This window comes from Accipiter gentilis, chromosome 22 (genome assembly GCF_929443795.1).
Source record: "Accipiter gentilis chromosome 22, bAccGen1.1, whole genome shotgun sequence".
Taxonomy (NCBI): Eukaryota; Metazoa; Chordata; class Aves; order Accipitriformes; family Accipitridae; genus Astur; species Astur gentilis.
Genome location: NC_064901.1, coordinates 7328853 through 7349479, shown reverse-complemented (window position 1 = coordinate 7349479; position 20627 = coordinate 7328853). Strand labels below are relative to the sequence as shown.

Below are 20627 nucleotides of genomic sequence, written 5' to 3'. Positions count from 1 at the left end.
AAGTGATAAAGTTATTACTACTATAAAAGCATTTCTGAGATTTATGATGATAAAAACACTTCGCTAAGATTTTAACTGGTAACAAGCATGCCCTGATTAACAGAATTAATTTCCTGCATGATCAAAACACAGCGTGTCCTTTATAATAGGACTATCAAATGTTCAACTTTCAGTAAACACATTTTATGCTGTAGGATTATTTTTTAATCTGATTCAGTCCTGAAGAGAGTGCAAGATGAAGGATGGAAGAGGCAGGACAGCCAAAAGCAGGAAGGGTAACAGACTAAGAAAGAAGTCAACTGCAGCAATGTCCCTGTTTTAATTATGCAGAAGGAGGGGGGGGGGGAAGAGAAAAGAAAAAAAACAACAGAAGATAAGAGTTACCATCCTGCTTCAACAACAAAAACAACTGCTACTTAGGGTAGTAGCAGTACTTCCAAGAAGTGACTTGAAGTCCAATAAGCCTAACATTGCCAAGTGGTGGACTCGATGACCTTAAAGGTCTTTTCCAACCTAAATGATCCTATGATTCTGTTATACAATGCCATTTTAAATGCTGGGGTGACTTCTTGGAAGTACTGCTTCTACCCTAAATGTTTTCAGCAGCAGACTTGTTGGCTGGCTGTGGGGATGGAGTGGTGGATGATCAAGTCTGTCTGTATAGAGTCTTTGGTAAAACTCCTGCCTGCCAAAGAACTCTTTCTGTAAGCTACATCTCCATGGAAGATATTTTGAGCTGTGTACTCCTCAACATAATTTTATTCACTAGCTGCATCTGTGACAGAGCCAGGGTCTGTTTCATGTCCTGTAATAAAGCTTTCTCCACAACTTTATCATGTGGAGAAATAGACAGAATATTGTGAACAGAAAACAACAAAATTGGGCACAGATATGACCACATAAGTGCGACTGTGATCAACTTAATTCTGGTAAGGAATTACTCCCAATTTTATCTCTCAAGAAATTCACCAATTACAAAGATATGAAGAGTGCCAAGCTGGGATGCGCATCCTTTTACAATAGTGCAGCTGAGTTTGCACTTCTATAAAATATACATATAGGTGAACCTTCTAAGTCTACATGCTGCATGATGCCATCTGACCACCTCCTTGTTTGGTGGAAACTCAAATTTGTGCTTTAATTTAAGAGACAATGTTTTTACCCAGCTTAAGTTCAGATAATGGCAGTGGAATTGAACTATGTCTGTATTTCATATATAATTTTATAGTAATTACAGTCTAGTGTGGCAGTGGTATAGTTCTTCTACAGCACTGTAGAGAAAGAATAATGCAAGATAGGATACTTTCATAATTCACATTCAACTGAATGTATTATAATTTATATATTTAAAACACAGAATACTTTGCTTACAGTAACATAGTTCTTAACAAAAGACTTGTGCTCCCTAGGAAACACTGTCTGAAAATACTTTCCTTTCAATACTGTGCTGGTTTTGGCTGGGATAGAGTTAATTTTCTTCCCACTAGCTAGTATGGGGCTAAGTTTTGGGTTTGTGCTGGAACCAGTGTTGATAACACAGGGATGTTTTCGCTACTGCTGAGCAGTGCTTACCGGTAGCCAAGGCCTTTTCTGCTCCTCACCCCAGCCCACCAGCGAGTAGGCTGGGGGTGCACAAGGAGTTGGGGGGGGACACAGCCGGGACAGCTGACCCCGGCTGACCCAAGGGGTATTCCAGACCATGTGACATTATGTTCAGTATATAAAGCTGGGGGAAGAAGAAGGAAGGGGGGACGACATTTGGAGTGATGGCGTTTGTCTTCCCAAGTGACCGTTACGCGTGACGGAGCCCTGCTTTCCTGGAGATGGCTGAACACCTGCCTGCCCACGGGAAGTGGTGAATGAACTCCTTGTTCTGCTTTGCTTGTGTGTGCGGCTTTTGTTTTGCCTATTAAACTGTCTGTATCTCAACCCACGAGTTTTCTCACTTTTACCCTTCTGATTCTCTCCCCCATCTCACTGCAAGGGAGGTGAGTGAGTGGTTGCGTGGTGCTTAGTTGCTGGCTGGGGTTGAACCACGACAAACACCAATTCAGTGATATTTATTCTAGTACATTCCAATAAAAAAAAAAAAAAAAATTGCAGCAGAACAACACTAGCTCTGAGTTCTCATCTCCAATTTACTTCAGTGTAAATTCTGAGTCTCTCATTTGACACTGTATACAATATAACCTTTCAATCTCCTTCCTCCCACAGTAACAGCCATTATCCCTTGTCTTGTCTTTCTCCACTTCAGAATAAGGTCATTCTAACATTAGGTCTAACAAGAAATACAATGTATTTTCATTGATTTGTATTGTCACTGATTACCCCTTCATGTTATATAGTGATCTGTATAGTAAAGGACATTCTATGTTGTCATGCAAAGCCAGTCTTAAGGAACAGATTCTGCACCCCAGGCTCCCTCAGTTTATTTATAAGGTCTTCCTTTGTAGAAAATGAGCTTTCTGACAATAGCCTTGAAATTATTTACCATAATTAATCGATCACTAGAACTGAATATTTGACACTAGTATAGAATTTTTTTCCCTCTTTTTTCCCCAGAGACTAGTGTTTTTTCATAGTCTTGTTTAGAGATTGGATCCTCCAGGGTCAGGAAAATGAGACCATTTTGTCATTTGATTATTGGAAATATCTCAGTTTAATTTACAACAGAATATTGTAAACTCATTCCATCCTGGTAGGACAGTGACTGTTAGAGAATCTCTACAAGTGTGTAACCAGACCATCACTGACATATTTATTGTGGGTTTACTGCAAAAATTCTCAATTAGAAGAGGACCATGAAGTGGAAAACAACTGCTGAGTATCATTCCTTGGCGGTTTTTTTCCATGTTCAATTTTTCAGATTCTGACTTGCTACATCTTCTGAAAAAAAGAAAAAACTGAATTCCACTTCTAAGATGGGGTACTAAGAGTAAATGAATGATTGCCTCCCACCCAATTTCTATTACATATATTTGGGATGATGCATATCTCAGTAGACTTTCTCAGGATTTGCTAGATATTCATGTCCATAGAGGTGTGTTTGCAATAGAGATTAAGTTCTTATAGCTGTGTTAAGTAACAAGAAAGCGCACGTAGGGCAATCTGAAAATGCACATTTCAAATAAGCTAGAAGCTAAGGCACGTCACTTTTCTATATTTGATTAGCAATTAATAAAGTTGCTACCTTATTCTGCCAAAATACTTCAAAACTACTCTTTCATTATCACTAAGGATTTTAACTGGAAAATAAACTGCAGTAGATTTATTGCATATCTGTGCTGTGTACTATTTTCTAGATTGTGCCTTGTGCCTGTTAGTTCAGCTTCTGCAGAACGTAGGTTTTTGAGACTTAAACTGATCAATACCTACTCGAGGTCTTCAAAGCCTCTTTGGATTTGCGGTTGATATCAGTGGAACAGGGACAAAAACATGCTTAAGTACAGCAGAGAGATAGATGAATTCATACAGAAAAGAAATCAGAGAGATCCATCTGAAACTCTGTGCTGCCTGAGTTTGAGTTGCTGTAAGTATTCACAATCGTTGAAGATAGAAATTGGGTTTAAAAACAAAAATAGTTGATTTATAGAGGGATCATACTTCTGAGATACAAGAACTGGGACACAATTTCTTGTATTCAGGAGTTGTAGACTATGACGTTGATGGAGTTCATAATCCTCAGTACAAGAAGGCCTTATACCTGTGAGGAAGAAATAGTGGTTTCTCATTCAACCCTCTCCATATATTTATTTACTCTTTCCATCCTGTTTTTCCTTTCCCCCCACTATTCTATTTCATCCTCCTTTTTCTTCTCCCATTTTCCATATACATTAATGATTTGCCTGTTTACAAATATTTTTGCAAGTGAACAGAGAATGAAAGATCTGTATCAAGCTGCTTGCTTTATTTTTCTTGTTTCTTATTTTAAAATATAGAGGAAATTATAGAGTGGGGAATTAGAAAATGCCAGAAAAATGTGTATCTCAAGCATTGAGATAGTTGTGTTCTTTGAGAAATAGCATGTGTTCATATAGTTAAGAGCTGAGTTTTAATTCATATGTGTGAGGTTCCAGAGTTTAGGCAACATGTGAATTCCCATCTTTTGGAGTACTGCGGCGGCGTGGGGGGAGGAGGAGGTTGTATACATAATTTCAACAACAGCCAACACCCCCCCCCCCTCCCCCAAAACCCCTCAAACCTCACCCTAAAAACCACCCAAAACCCACAGGAAAAAAGCAAGAATTACTTATCTTGTTTTCCAAACCCATCCTGAAAATCAGGGAAATTATTTGCTTAAAGTTTTCCACAAGATTTCACCTCTAGGCTTAAAACAATCATGAAGATTTTAATTGATGATGTTAATTGTTTTAGAAAGTTGCTGGTCACTCACAACAGGGCTTTAGACTGAAAGTGTCATGTCAACCATAACTAAAATAAAAACAACTGGTGAATAACCTCTTTCTGGTAAGACTAAATTAAAAGAACAAATCCATACCCTTATGTGGACAATACAAAATACTCAGCTGGAAGATTATCCTCGCTGGTGAAGAATCCTTCCAAAAAAGAAACTTGATCAGGAACCCGTGTATACTATGGAAGTGGATTGTTTATCAACCTAAAGGAAAATGTACTTGGGGGTGGACGGGGAACAAGAAGGTGATGATGTTTGTTTATTTGCTTTTTTTTGTCATTTCTGAGTTATATAAAAAGCAGTTTTAATTATAGTTTCTGAAAGAGCATGTTTTATAGCTCTCTCAGACCTTAACATTTTACTCTAACTGGACAGTCTCAACTAATTAGTCTTATATTCAGATAATGTTTCTTCATTGGTGACACTGTGGTTTAAGTTTCCACTATTTTAGACTAGGTATGAAAGCCTTGTATTTCATTTATGTACACACTCAGAGACCTGCATCGTTTACTTGGAATTTTTATCTTCTATATCCTTGGAAATTTGCTAATATTTTTTTGTTGTTTTTTTTTTTTTTAATTTCTCAAAAACATATTGGGGTTTACTGCCAAACATAACAAATCTCACTGTAAGAAGCAACTGATAGAGAAAGCTGTAAATGTTTGAAAGAGAAATTTGAAAAGGAAACGGAATTTCCAAATCAGCTACATTATTACTCAGCAAAAATTGCATCAAGGCAAGGCATAAGCAAATATACATGTAACTGTTATTACCACAAGCTTATAAAGACATTCCAGTCTTCCTTCAGACTTTCCCTACTGACATTCTTCAGTGCCTATTTCCCTTCACTTGCCTGCATTTTCCCAGTTTTTGCAGATTTCCTCCTCTCTAGCCCTTTCTCTGCTTTCTCTTCACAGCTGCCGTTGTTCCATAGATTGGTAACTCTGTCATGCTGTCGGCAGCCAAGCAAACTCTTCATTTCCTTGCCTCCTGCAGTAGAAAATGTGAGAGTCCTTATAGAAAATTTCCTCCATGCTTGTTGCATTTACTTACCATAGCACCAAACAGTTAAGCAGGCCTTCCTCTCCTAATGGAAATAAGAGTATGTAGTTACACAGAAGTAGCAGGTCTTGAAGCATTATCAGAATTTGTAATACGTTTTTCTTTCAGTGAAGCATATTAAAAGAAAACAATAGCATATTGGTCCCAAAGTGCTTTTGAACTTACTTTACCCTCTGTTCTTTGTCCTGTTCCTAGGGGCAAGTGTGGCAAACAGCAGATTTCATCCTTTTTATCATCTGGTTCTCTGAGCCTCAGAATAAAACTGATCACCACAGCTGCAATAAATAAAGTGTCTATTGAATAAGTTATGATGCCAAATATTATTCAACATTCTTCTGGCCGGGCACAGAGTCTGATGGAAAACAGCACATCTCACTTATTGCCTTTTTCCTTGCAATTAAAATTGCTGAGTAATCAGTGGATGCCAGATATGGGAAAGCAGAATATGAATAAAGCCAATTTGCTTGGTTTTGTTTACATGTACTATTTAAAACAAAAATTCCTATAGCAATATGGCTTTCATTAATTATGAAGCACAGGCAACGTGTTAACAATATCAGTCTTGAAGCCTGTGAGAAATATGATTTTATGTATCTACCTGTTCTGTCATAGTGCATGATTTCTAATATCTCTTTTGTTCATGTCCAGACATTATGCAGCATTTGATTGGATATACATCTCATGGAATATATAGCACATTCTCTGATAGAAACCTAAATAGTTCAGTTCTAGCATTTGGGAATACACTGTACTTTTCTCTGACTTAATGGTTCAGCCTTTTTGACTATCATGCAAGGAGAAAAATGATAGTGTGAATCATTTGGTTAAAATTGTTGCAGTCCAAAAGTACTTGTTTTAAATGCATTCTTTCTGAATTTTTTTTTTTTTAAAGTTCTGTTGTGGTTTTTTTTCTCTTTGTTTTCTTTTTCTAGGCTGAGGTTCAGCTATGCTATCTGGAAGCACAAAGAGATGCTGTTGAACAGATGTCCTTAAAGCTGTACAGTGAGCAGTACAACACTAGTAGCAAGCGAAAGGAAGAGTTTGCTGATATGTCAAAAGTTCACACAGTGGGAAGTAATGGGTAGGGAACTATTCTTTTTGTTGTTTTATTCTCACTGATCTGTATTTTTTTTTTACATGATATACTTTTTCTTACTTCTAGTTAACCAGGATTTTTCTTCCTAGGCCAAGAGGCAGGGGAAAACTCTGTCTATATATTTATTTTTTTTTTTCATATATGAATGCAAAAAATATTGGGTTCTGGATAATTTATCCAAATCATGGTTTGTTCATAGGACTACTTAACATTATTTAATAGCAATCCATCGTTTTGATTTAAAAAAAATGTAATGTGTCCTTTTGCTTTGGGCTTTTATCCTCCAATGGCTTCATATCTTTTGATTTCTTAGCATCTTCCAAGGAAGCATCTTTATAATGTATTTATACCCCTGCAAGACAATTCTCTGTAATCATTATTCTACTAGTCACTAGGAAATATGAATATGAAGCCATTTGCTTATAGTTCACCATTTAAAATATCCCAATTTTGTACTTTTCTAGAAAGCTTTAATTTTAACTGTTTTCCCTGAGTTGGTCTTCTCAGTCTGTTTTTTAATAAATGTAAACATACATAGCCCCACACATATATATTTTATGTATGTAAATGTATATATAAAAGCACTCTTTTTTAATAGTTTGAGCAAAGAATCTTGGACAAATTAATCACTGGACTATGCTAAAGTGAAATCTTGCTGCCCATCCCTTTTTCACAGCCAAGAAAACTTGTAGTTCTGATGTAAGGCTTTTTCTTGAAGGTATTTTGAAAACCGTATCTTCCCAACTGCTAGCTCCCCTAAGTGAACATAACAACGTACCTGTGAGTTCATAATAGTGTGGGGCAAAAGCAGTTCAAAGGAGCCAACTATTGTTCATTGTTTGGGTACACCCTCACCTTGACAGTTTTCTTGTAACCAGTAAACACAGTAGAACTTTTGCCTGCAGTTTCCTATGCAAGGAAAGTCATTGACCAAGGTATTCATGAGTTCTTTTTCTCCAGAACTTCCTTTTCCAATTGTTAACTCAATGTCAAGGTCTTGGAAACACAGTTTTATTAAATTACCGACTGTAAAGATAAATGAACCTTGTAAACATCCCCTCTTATTATACGGAAAGATGATTGTTTTAGAAAAGTTGATGTGGGCTAATTATGTAGGATTACTGAGATCTTGATTACATATGCAGAAATCTGTCAGATTCTCAAACATGCCAGTGCAGCTAGTGCCAACCATAAAAATAATTTGTTCAGAATTGGTGTGTATATGTATATAAAGGTGCACTGGGAGCTACATATTCAAAAACAGCTTCTAATTTTGCAGCCACAGTTGAATGTGAGCGAGACTTAAGGTTGGAATTTTGTGAGGGACGTAAGAGAGTAAGGCATCAACAAACATTTGATTTTATTGAGGATAGGGGACATAAAGCTTTAAGCCTCATGGAAAAAAAACAGTTTATAACTCTACATACCATATATATAAAGCAAATAGGCTCTTAAATGTACTTGTTCGCACTCATAATTACATGTTTATTACTGGGAATGGTAACTTACCAGTGTTTCCTACCTTTTCTCTGCCATGGCCACCTTTCTGGGCCCATATAGCCATCCCAGCCCTTAGAGGCTCAACAGTGGCTTAAGGGCCCCAAGGACCTGAAGGAGACAAATACAATACCATGTATTTAGCCATTACAGAAACCAGGGTGGGCTGAATTCAGATGGACAACTTCCAGGTGAACCAGTCTGAGGTATTGTATTGAACACAGTGGAAATGCCTTTCAGCTCTTTGAAAATACAGCTGATACATTTCCCTACTACATAAAAACTGTGGACCAAAAAACTGTGGACAGAAATTCCACAGTAGGATGACCTAGCTAGAGACTGAGATTTCTACAGAGAAGGGGTCATTTGCATAACTGGGAAAATTAGGCCCATTAGCTGTTGTGGAAGTCTGGCCTAAGAGAAAGAAGAGTGAGAACAAGAGTTATTGTAGATGGAGGATTGCTTATATAGCGGGGGGGGAGAAATACTTGGGAGGCAGCTTTGTGCAGGTAGCTAAACTGAGATAGGTAAAGTAGTATCTGCAGATAGGGTGATATAAGTGGGTGTGTAAAGAACAGATTTCCTGCAGAGCGACCCTCCTGTTACAACAGCAATAGAGCGGGCTTACATGTATCTGCATGAAGATGGCTAAAGTGAAAGAGAAGAGAACGAATACCTACTGCAGGAGAACACCAGCTAGCCAGGCAGCAAGCGGTAACTGAGAGTAGTTGAGAGCAGCTGCAAAATATTACAGCAAGTCTGGCTGGAAATATTGCATCCCCTCAAAACTGGGGAGAAGTTTATACAGGTACTATTGGGAGATATGGATACGATATTTAGACAACATGAAGGCCAGATCCTGGGATCCTGTCATCACCTAGTCTTGGGCCTTCATGAATGAGGCTTTGAGATAAATGCATTAGAGGTGGCTTCGAGTATGCACCGAATATAAGGCAATTTTAAAGCTGTTAAGGTCAGAACTCTGATTTCACCTATATCCTCCTAATAAAAACCTATGAAAGGAGTTCCAAAAAATGATGACCCAGAAACTTGGAAGAAATTTTTGTCTGGCTGAATTTTTTTGGTAGGCATACCAGTGTGTTTACAGTACTTCTAAATACCATGTGAGTTATGCAATCAAAGAAACAACACAAACTGGAAGTGTGTTAAACATGGGGAAAAAGGCTGATGGAAATAGCTTCACATTCCTTTTTATTTATTAATGCCACAGACGAACTGGTTTTCTCATGAGAAAGGTGCTCATGAATTTTCATTCAAAATAATAAATTGATGTCCACATTTTAAGAAATATGTTTAGGGTTCAAGGGATTAGACATGCAACTCTGCATATCTGATTCCCTGTTTACCAAGATAAAATATACTTCTTAATGTCATTTTAGTTATTATGTAGCTAATGGTTTTAGCTTATTAACCAACAAACCTACATTAAGGAAGCTATAGTTACCCGCCCTTTAACTAATATTACAGCATTCTTGTTGGCAATGTTTGGGTACTTCTAATGGGGGAATATTTTTTTGCAATAAACAGATGACCTAATTTATTCTTTTTTTAGCAGTTGGTGGATTTTGATAATCAACCAAAATTAAATCTTTTCTATAGTTCTTGCATCTGTGACACATCAGTATTTCAGAAGTTATGCTTTCCCCAATTCTGCCTGTGGCAATATGAAAAAAAAAGAAGATCTGCTAAGCCCAGAAAAAATAGAATCTGAATAAAAAAGCAATATTCAATATACTACAGAAATACTGACAGGTACATTTTAATCTTAACCTGTCACTGATCCTACAATTGCTGGACTTCCTGAATATCTTTTTAACGGCTTAGTAACTTACGTAATCTTCCAAACAGTAATTTGATAGTAATCAGTAGATCCATCCATTTAGATGTGAGGCATACATTTTAAAAACAAAGCTTTTTTTTTTCCTTTCTAATATCAGAGTTATTTTAGAACAATTAAAAATACTGCAATCAAATTTTTTTTAAAAATTGATGATGCTTTGTAGGCTGACTTCACTATCGTTAGGCTCAGGCAGATAACTGCCATAGACAGTTCGCTTAGAAATGCTCCCAGATGACTTTATTTTACAGCAGAAAACCAAAAAAGAGAATAGTCACAGTATGTAAACTATGGGGGTAAAAAAATCCCTGTTACCTCTTGCATCCCTTCCTGGTCTTTTTCCAGTGAATCACGTTTCTCTCACTCTTCATTTTGGCTTGAGTTCCTGCTTAGAACTCAGCTAGAAATCAAAATGTCTAGCTGTTTCCTAGTGCTTATCTGGGTTTTATAAAGGTCAGGGGAAAGTGCTTTTATGTACCTTTAAAGGATCGTTTCATTCTATTACACCAATAAATGGACCGGTTTGGACTGTAACTAAGATGTGGTTCTATAGATGCAAAGCAGGTGTTTGAATCCAGCACATCTTCTGTTTCCCATCATCTTCATATCTTAATTTAGATTTTTCACTGCTGCAAACCATCCAAGTCCAACTGAATTTGTACCAATTTATAGGACATGAGATCTAGCTTCTTATATCATAAAATATATGTTTTAATAACTGCCTGTCAGTTTTATGACTTTGGATAATATTTGGATAAGATGGAAGGGAAAAAAACGAGCAGTAGATACTGAAGATTTAGAATGGTTATACTGCTTTCTGAGGAAGGGATAAAGATTCAGTATCACTGCAAATATACCATTCAAAATGGAGTTTAGTTTTATTTTAGTTTCAGAATGATATCTGAGTCAAATACCTCCTGAAACAGGAGAAAAGCCCTGAACTCCAAATGAAACTATTATATTTCAACAATAGTAACTTGCCCTTTTATGCTTGCTCTTCTTTATAATAGCATCATTGCTTACCTTCTCAGGGCAGCAGGCAATTTTAAGTAAGTGCACCTCATAAATTATTGAGTAAAAGTATACTAAGTACAGTGGATTAAACTAAAGAGTTACTTCAGAAGCAGGAATCAACACTTGTGCATTATACAAGACTTCCTTTGTTGTCAACTCATTGAAAATAATACCACAGAAGGAAAATGCTTTCTTCTCTCTTGCTCGCTTTCTTGCAGAAAGGCAGTTCTACTTGTCACAACTTTATCTATAAGCTTTCAAAATTACCATGCATATGGTACTCTAGCTAATAACAACTGAAACTGCAATAGTATTATTAACATTAAAAACATGTTTAGTTTATTGTTTCTCTGTTGAAATACTGCTAATTTTTTTAATGGCGTTGCTAAAAAAGTTGCTAATAATTGGAGAAATTAGCTTTAGTGGAACATGCACTATTGTTTCATCAATATGGGTTTTTTTGATACTACTGACAAGGCTTTTGTTAGTTCCAATTTTGCAAGTTTGAAGATCCCTTTTCAAGGGGTATCTTTTTGACGAATGTGCGGTTTTTCAGCATGTACCTTCTGTCTTGTATCACGGTGTTTCAGAAGAATCTATGCTTTACTTATTCACTAGGCTTTCAATAGAGAATCACATTAATCCTTTTAAGCTCCTTATTCTAATGATTTATTTTGTTGAAAACCGTAGTGATCCTCCTTTGAATTTTAATGATTGCTGGCTATTCAAGGATTCATTGTTTTGACTTCCTGTCCTTACCTTTGTTTCTTACATGTCTGTAGGGAACACCTGTCTAATACTGTATCTGGCCTTAGTTCTCACTGGCTTACCATATTCACTCAAGCCTATCTTAAGGCGTTAAGTTGAAATGCTAGCTACTCATCCATGAAAATAAACGTAGGATATTTACAGAGATAGGCAGATAGACAGCAGAGGGATGGCTGAATGGATTGAGTCATTTTTCGATGAAAATAATATTTTTATATGAATTATATCAAGATGATTGTTGCAAAGTTTGCTCAATATAAAATCAGCACTTTAAAAACCATCGAACAACAACAATTATGGGGGATTTCTATTTCAAAATTTTTGAAGTAAATGCAGTATGCCAACAGTTGTCAGGCTTTGGCATCAGCCGCTGAATTTAGGTCATGGCACCGGCTTAAATTGGATTTCAGTTTTCATTTTCATCCACTCTGTATAAATACAGAATGTCTCTTTAGAAATATAACTAGGAACATCATGAGTTTTCAAGAATATATTATTCTAATACAAGATTTTAACAACTACACAGTATTTATGCATAATACATTTTGTTCCTTATCTACAGCCTTTTGGACTTTGATTCAGAATACCAGGAGCTCTGGGATTGGCTGATTGACATGGAATCCATCGTGATGGACAGCCATGACCTGATGATGTCAGAGGAGCAGCAGCAGCATCTTTACAAGGTTAGCGCTACCGTTACTGCCTTTACCTAGCTATAGAAGATCTGATTAGCTTGACAAGTCTTTCTCTCACAGGATATCGCTGCGTTCATTGTATGTATCATGGTGTCTATTAGAATTCCCTTCCCTGTCCCCAACCTCATTTCCATCCCCTGTGCGCTGACAGGCTGCACCGACATCATAATTGCAAGAAAGTTCCCTTTATCACATTCTATTTGGTGTAATTCTATAGAAGGACAAAGATTTGTCTTCAAGATGAATAGAAATAAATGAAACTGCATTAATAAATAGACTGAAACAAAATGAAGGAAAAAAATGAAATGGTAGCATTTAACAAAATGTGTTTTGATTGGAGCTTTCAGCTGGATTTTTATCCACCTTTCAAACCTCATCTGGGAAGAAAGAAATTTGCCTTGATTTTGGTTTGCTGCTGCCAGGATACAGGACTCTTCCAATTTAATTTTTATTAGTTATACATAAAGCAGACATTGTCATGTTAAGTCATCACCCTTGCTTGTGATTTCAGCAAAATGATTTTGAACTTGCATATTGATTATAGGGTCTTCCTCTAACATATACAGAGATATATATATATATACACACATGCATATGGTTTCTCTTATTTGTCATAGCAGCCTTAGCCCTGAAGCTTTATCACTTATTTAGATAGACAATACTTTCAAGAAGTTCCCCAAAACGTGTGATTTGATCCTAAAATTGATTCAGGCTTCACTGTGTGTCTGAGAAGCTGTAGTCTACGGGTCTGAGGGGTAGGGGGGGGGAAGAAAGGAGGGGCTTTCGACAGAAATATCAGGCTGCAGTAAATCTTCCTCATTTAGGCAATTTTTATTGGAGTAATTCTGACAGTTGTCATCCTTGAATTGCTTTGAGCATATGGCATATTTCAAAGAGCAGATTGTGAATCATAAAAAATAAAATTAATAACTAACCACAGAATCAGCAACAGTATAATGACAAGAAACAACTACCCTCTAGCTTTTTTTATTTCTTACCAAATAAGTGGTACATTCAAGGTCAAATAGAAGTTGTTTCCTTTCTTCTGTGATTGCATGATTTGATAATTTCTGAAATATAATTTATTTCTTCTTGCTTTGGCATCCTAATTTCTTGATGGTCTTCTTGCATTTTATTCTTTCTAATTTTAGTCCTTTTATTTAAAATACCCAGTGAGAAAGGGTTGTCACATGAGTTAAAATATGTTTATAAATGGAAATATGGTTCAGATCCAAACTATTTTAGGCTGCAAGTGAGTTTCATTCAGTGGCCTCCATTTCTTGCTTTGACAGTAATTTCTTATTTTTGCTAATGTCTTTTTCCTAACTTTCCAAATACTTAATCAGACTTGATCACACATTAACACTCCTGGCCTTGGCTAGGCTCAGAAATAAACAATGTCAGAAATGGGTAAAAAGTTCCTTGTGAATCTAAAATAAGGTGTTTTGGTAGTGCCTGTCCATGTAAGACCAGCTTGTACCATGCCTAATATAACCGCTAGTTTTAGTCATAGACTAAAAAAAAATCAATAAACATAAATTTTAAGGAAACAATCCATCCATCAATATGAAAAGGAGCAAAGCTTAAGCAGCCAGCCCAAGTATTTTAGGTGCTATTTAGGATACTCCCCTTTCTGATATTGAAATGTAACCATTAAGAATAATTATAGATAGTAAGGCTGGGATAATAATGCATGGTGAGAAGAATAAAAGAGGGCAGCAATTTAAGAATTAGTTTGCATTACAGTATGGCGGCAAAATAAGGAATACTGTATATTCGAAATGGGAAGTAATAGTTTCTTAATATTATGAAATTCTGTGTTATGATAGGCATGACACTTCTGAAAGCAGAAAGTTTGTGCCAGAGAGAGTAGCTGAGTCGGTAGTCTGTGCAACACAGACAAGCCAGCACTGCTTCCAAAGCACAGGCAGCTTATTTGTTCTGCAGTGTCCGCAGATTAATAGCTAATTAATAGACCCCCCATCTCAAAAGTACCTGTCCGGTCACTGCAAAATCACTTGAACAAGGGTAGAAACAGACTGCCTGCCCTCCCACAGTGAATGTTGCCTGCATATACCTTTCTAGTGAAAGCAGCAAGCAAATTGTTAAGGATTGAAGGAAAGACTTGGCTAGAAATGTGGAGTTGGGTTAAGAGATGACTAAGCGAGTGTCCATATAAAGCAGAAGGAGTATTTGCGGGTGATGTAAAAAGCTGGAGTGCATAGAATTAAGATCTGTTAGCCTTTCAAAAAAAAAAAAAAAAAAAACCAACCAAAACCCCACAGCCCAAGCCCAAAACCGCCTCCCGAAGAAGTGTTGAAAGCCCCATAATTTCAGACATTTAAAAGTAGACAAAAGAAAACGTTAGCAAATGTAATTGAGGGAACAATTCTGCACTAGCAAAGGAGAGATCAGATAAATCACTCGGTCTTTATCATCCTTAATTGCAGAGATTTGTGTAACAATGAATCATGCCCTCAAAACCAGTATTAATAGTTTTATAAAACTAGCCGAGTAAACCTCTCATCTAATCGATAGTGACACCCTTTTTGTTTGGAGGCTCTTATACAGAGTCGTGGATGGTCTAGTGCTCACAGCCAAGGGGCAGGAGCACTGCCTGTGCTTCACAGGGAGCACAGCCATTCTGGTCTGTAGGGAGAGAAATCGTAAAGAAAAATTCAGGCAGCTACTATTAGCACAATTCCTCAATGATGTGGGGTGTTACGAAAACACAGGTCTTGCGTTAGGTACCCTTTATCAGTTACAGCCTCCAACGTGAACCTGCTAATTGCACTCTCTGCATTTTGGTGGCTTCTCCTAAACCCACAGATCCTTCTTCTCAGTTATTGAGCTGACAAGTAATTGCCCCTCTGAGCCAGCTCAGCAAGCCGCCTCTGCCAGGGAGCCTGCTGTGGTATCACTATTACCAACAGTAATCATTGCCCCTAAGGAGGCTATGAATGGGCAGCAGCAATGATAAAACAGGTAAATCGGAGGGGAAAAGCATACATTAAAGCAGCATAACGTAATATATAAATGCTAAAATTGCATATGGGAAAATAAAATGTATTTTCATGGTTAGACTATTTTCCCAGTACTCTATTTTCAGATTTAATATAGATTTAAGTCAACTCTCAGCTTAATTTTGTTTTGTAATATTCCGGGGGCGTCATAGTTTTTTATTAGGATCCTTATTATCTCTCTTTAACTAGGTTTTATTTTGCCCTTAATATAACAGGAGCAGCACAGCCGTATTTTTTTTAAACTCTGAATATGTATGTGTGACTTTCTCTGGATTTCCTAGATTTTAGTGCAAAGATTTACAAAAAAGGAAAACTATTCTTCCTCACTGTGCTCCCCCATAGCCCTAAATGACTTCAGCTTTACAGTCTTAAACTAGCTAATGATTTTGAAAATCAACTAGTGTTTGATAAAATGGCAGTCACGGAATGAATTGCTGACAGTTTATTTGTCCTCTAATGCTTTATCTATTAACTAAGAAAAAATTAAAAGGAGCGTTTCCATGTTGTTGGACTCTCGCGTCTTTGTACTGCTGTAATAGCTCAGTTTAATGCCAAATGTATCATGTTTATTTCATTTTAATCTACTGCATGTGAGCCTGATCTCATAAGCTCTAAGTACACAGAACTTGCATTGACTTCAGCTGTATTCATATGCCGTTACTGGAGGATCAAACCCAAAGAATTTAAACTCTGCTAATTAGCCCTTTAGTGGGAACTTGAGTAATTCTGTACCTTGAATGTTCAAAAATGAAGCAAATCAGTATTTACTGGAACTGTGGAGATTAGAAATGAGTATACTAGGCAGAAACGTTAATGATAATTCTTTCCATTTTCCTCAGAAGATTAATTGCAAAACTTAATTGTGTTAGATTAAAACCCCATTTAAATAAGTACAGTACGATTGTTAAAATTGTTAGTATATTCAGAATAAAATTAACTAAACTTTTAAAAATATCAAATAAAAGAAATTATATTTTTCTGTCTGATTACACGTGATGTATGGTGTTTTTAATAGAAACTGCATAAGCCCTAAGTCTTGCACTAGTAAGTCTTCAGCAATGATGGCCATGATAGATGGAAAAAGACCCTCATGTAGTAGTGCAAAGACTTTGAAAACATTTCGTTGGCACGCCTTTTGAACAGGTTAACTGCTAAACTATTCATCAAAGGGAAGCGATGCACCGTATTAAATAGCATGAAAATGCACATCAAAAGCTAAGGCTACCTTTAAAAAAAAGTTGAGGGGAAAAAACTCTCCCGGCAGTTTTTGTTTCCCTCCTGGAAGCTATCCCTCCTCGGAAGGTGCAGTTCGTTTTCTCCTCTGGGTGTGCTGCTGCTCCATTGTGCCTTTTGCTCTGGCTCAGTGTGCTCTGGCCCCGAGTGGATCAAACAAACCGTGGTGAAAGTTTCCCTCATTTGCATCACTTCTAGACAGCCTTGTCGTACTCTTTGCTGACAGGAAATCACTGTCTTTGTCACCTTTTTTCAGTGATCTCCTTTTGGCAGAGATTGGCCATGTGACCAGGATTAATCACAACAACAGTTCTGGCTCAGAACTCAATGACATGTTTTCCTCAGCACTTCAATAATGGTGTAGAGGAGTCAGTAGGAAATGACTACATTAATTTCAGAGTGAAAAGATAATTAACACTTAAGGACTAGTGCTATAACCTATGGAGCTATTATTCAAATTAAAACTAATTTATTGCAAACTTGTGGGGGAAAAAAAAAAAAAAGCCAACACAAAAAATCCCCAAACCAAACTAAAAAACCCCGTCCTTTAATGCAACTGTTAAAATAATCTTACAAGAGTCCTCCAGTTTAAAAAGAAGCACAAACTATATTTAACGTGGTAATATAAATACATAAAAACTTAGACATTTGAAACTGGAGGCTGAAGTATGTAAAGTGCTTACTTAGATGATATGAATAGGATACTGGCAAACAAAAGCAGCAGTGTGCTCCTAGAATGCTGTGCTTCAAGGAGTTTCCTTGGCAACAGAAATGCAGTTCCAAAAGTAGACAGAACTTTCCTCAGAAAACATACTATTAATAACAACCTTCCGGAACAACTTGGAACAATTTGACTACTTGGCAATAATAATGCCAAGTGTTCTGCAAATTAATCTAACACATAACAGTTATATGTTTCTCTTGCCCACAATTCTCCTGAACTGGGGGACTGAGTTCTCTGCTGTTAGAGGATACAAATGTGCAAAGCGGTTTCAAATGCTGCACAGAGAGAGGGCTCAAATAGCAGCAGCCTATAACGATCAATTAATGTGCTTCATATCATTTTAACTTGTAAAACAGATTAGTTTAATTGGATTACTTTGTTCTATTTAAAACAAGTCCTGCATACCTACTGAAGCCACATTGTAGTTTGGCCTTTATTTCAAGCAGATTTTCCGTATAAAGAAAACTTATTAAAAGATTAACAGCCTGTAGAGTGATATATTTGGACAATATGCTTAGGGGATTGGTTATAAACTGGAAAACGTGAAGATTTTTGCTCCCGCACTGCATATTCTGCACGGTCCGGGACGCCTTCTGCCTGTCTGGTAATCTGTCAGTGCCTGCATGGAGCTGCTAAAACAGTCAGTGGGAGATGATCATCGTCACTTCAGAGAAAGCTCTCAGCACACTGCAGGATTGAGCCCCTTGTAGGTAGTAACTACTAATCTGCTATGCATGCAGTATTTTTAGATATGTCATCATTTCTGTATGAGCCAGGAGAATAAACTAATTTCAGATTTGCCTTGCCAATAGGAATCATTAGAATTCCACTAAAGGCCATAAGTTTACCAGACAGGAAAGGTAGGCTGTGCTACTACCTCGGCTTTTCCTGAATTCTTAGATCTAAAGGTTAAAAGTAATCAATATCTCATTGTGCAGCCTGATAATAAGTAATAACCATGATGTTAAAATCTAAATGATTGCAGATAGCACTTAGGTGTGTTGACCCATTTGGAAGGGCTTTTTAATTGCAATCAGAATAGTCTTTATAGTTTGCTAATAAACTTTTAGGCTACCTTGCAAAAATCACCACCTTTTTGAAATACGAATTTAATGCTATTAGCAGATTATGTCCCAAATTATGTCCAACGTGAAAGCTTTTAGTCTATCTGAAAAAAAGCATATGTAACACTTTAAAAAAAAAAAAAAAAAAAAAAAAAAAGACAGATTATTCTGCTAAATAATATCAATGGAGATATTCATTAGCAATAGTAAATTACCTCACTTACTTATGTCTACATGCATGGATTGGTACATGCCTTAATGGAAGTTATTCTTTGCCTTTGACATTGTAGTATGTTTTTAACTGTCATGTATAGTAAAATGACTGAGCTAAGTTTTGCACAAAGTTCTGACTTCAGTTACTGTTCTTCACAAAATTTAGTAACTTCCATGTGCTAGGCTGTCGTTTTGGGTTTTTTTCCCAACGGATTAAGAAACTCTATGACTTTACACAGTAGGTAGGAAAATCAGCTGTTTTGTATGAGAGATCTCAGAAATGCCTGATACCCCAAGCAGCAGTAAAAATCTGACTGCTATTAGAACACCAACTAAATGAGTTCAGGACCTGACACAGCAAAGTTTCCTAGTCTCTTATTGCAGGGGGTGATGAAATCGGTTAACTTTTTCTACACAAGTATTTTCATTTCAGTTGCACAGGAGAACAGAGTGAAAACTCCATTGTGACACATCCTATAATAACCAGCTAATTCTTCCATGGTCTGTATGTTTAGCTTTGTAATATGATTAAATTCCTTGCTACTCCTGGCAAATTTTATATTTTAAAAAGCAGAAAAGAAAATAATTGTTGGTGAAAAATCTTACTTAAAGCAGAGAAATGTTAAGTTTTAATGTCTTATATAATTACAACAGGAAAACGCTGATTACCATGTCTACAAAATTACAAAGGAAGTCTAGAGAACGGATAAAGAAAGAATGTGAAAAATATTTTTACATTTTCTTGGTTGCTTCCATAATATATGTCAAATGTAAATGTGCATTTTTAAAGGCAGTGTTGTAATTTCTATGGAGCACACTCCCCATATTTCCGCAAGAAGTGGCTTCATGCATTTCACAAGAGTAAGTGGGTTTCTCCCATTTCTTCCCAGCATGACATTGAAGATGAACTTCACATTGTAGCAAAGCAGTATTTACTGAGCTTGTAGCAAAAGCCAGCACAGCTTTTGGGAGATTAAAGCAGTGTGTCTAGAATGAAAGAGGCATTCGACTTCAAAACAAAAGTAAATGTGTACCACATAGCTGTCATCACCATTCCTTACTACAGCTGCAAAACGTGGACAATTTACAGTCATCACGTCAAGCATCTTAGTCAACTCCACATGCTCTGTCTTTGTGCCCTTGGTGGTATAAAATGGTAGGATAAGGTCCCAAGCAGTGTGACCTTAAAGCATTTTCAAATACTTAGCACTGAAGCAATGGTCTGGCACGCTCAGCTGTGGTGGTTTGAGTGCATATGTCCAGCAGTAAATTAACCAAAGCCATTTTCTGTTCATCAAGCATTTACAGTTTTTAAAAAATGGAAATGGCACCTTAATTCACCCCATAGGATGATGAAAATTACAACCTTCATTGCTTTCTACATGCTAGGACTGCCTGGTGTCCAAACAAGGTAGAAGGGGCCCAAGATTGGGCTCAGATATACGAAATTATTCACATTCTCTAATGAACAAGTAAGAATAGCTGAAGTATAGCAGCACTCTGGCCTAATGATTGGACCAAGACTCCCTAAGAAAAGGTGTCGTGGTTTAACCCCAGCCAGCAACTAAGCACCACACAGCTGCTCACTCACTCCCCCCCCATCCACTGGGATGGGGCAGAAAATCGTGAAAAAAAAGTAAAACTCGTGGGTTGAGATAAGAACGGTTTAATAGAACAGAAAAGAAGAAACTAATAATGATAACACTAATAAAATGACAACAGCAATAATAAAAGGATTGGGATGTACAAATGATGCGCAGGGCAATTGCTCACCACCCGCCGACCGACACCCCGCCAGTCCCCGAGCGGCGATTCACTGCTCCCCCACTTCCCAGTTCCTAAACTAGATGGGATGTCCCATGGTATGGAATACACCGTTGGCCAGTTTGGGTCAGCTGCCCTGGCTGTGTCCTGTGCCAACTTCTTGTGCCCTTCCAGCTTTCTTGCTGGCTGGGCACGAGAAGCT

General features: G+C 37.1%; 1 protein-coding gene across 2 annotated transcripts in view; it reads left to right on the top strand.

Moving 5' to 3' along the window:
• The window catches only part of AKAP6 (A-kinase anchoring protein 6), a 291172-nt gene that overhangs the window by 192481 nt on the left and 78064 nt on the right, over positions 1-20627 (top strand). For both annotated transcript variants that reach the window (XM_049825778.1, XM_049825777.1), the window contains exons 8-9: positions 6409-6557; positions 12272-12392. In XM_049825778.1, the coding sequence (XP_049681735.1) occupies positions 6409-6557; positions 12272-12392 (270 nt within the window). The remainder of the gene's footprint in view (positions 1-6408; positions 6558-12271; positions 12393-20627) is intronic.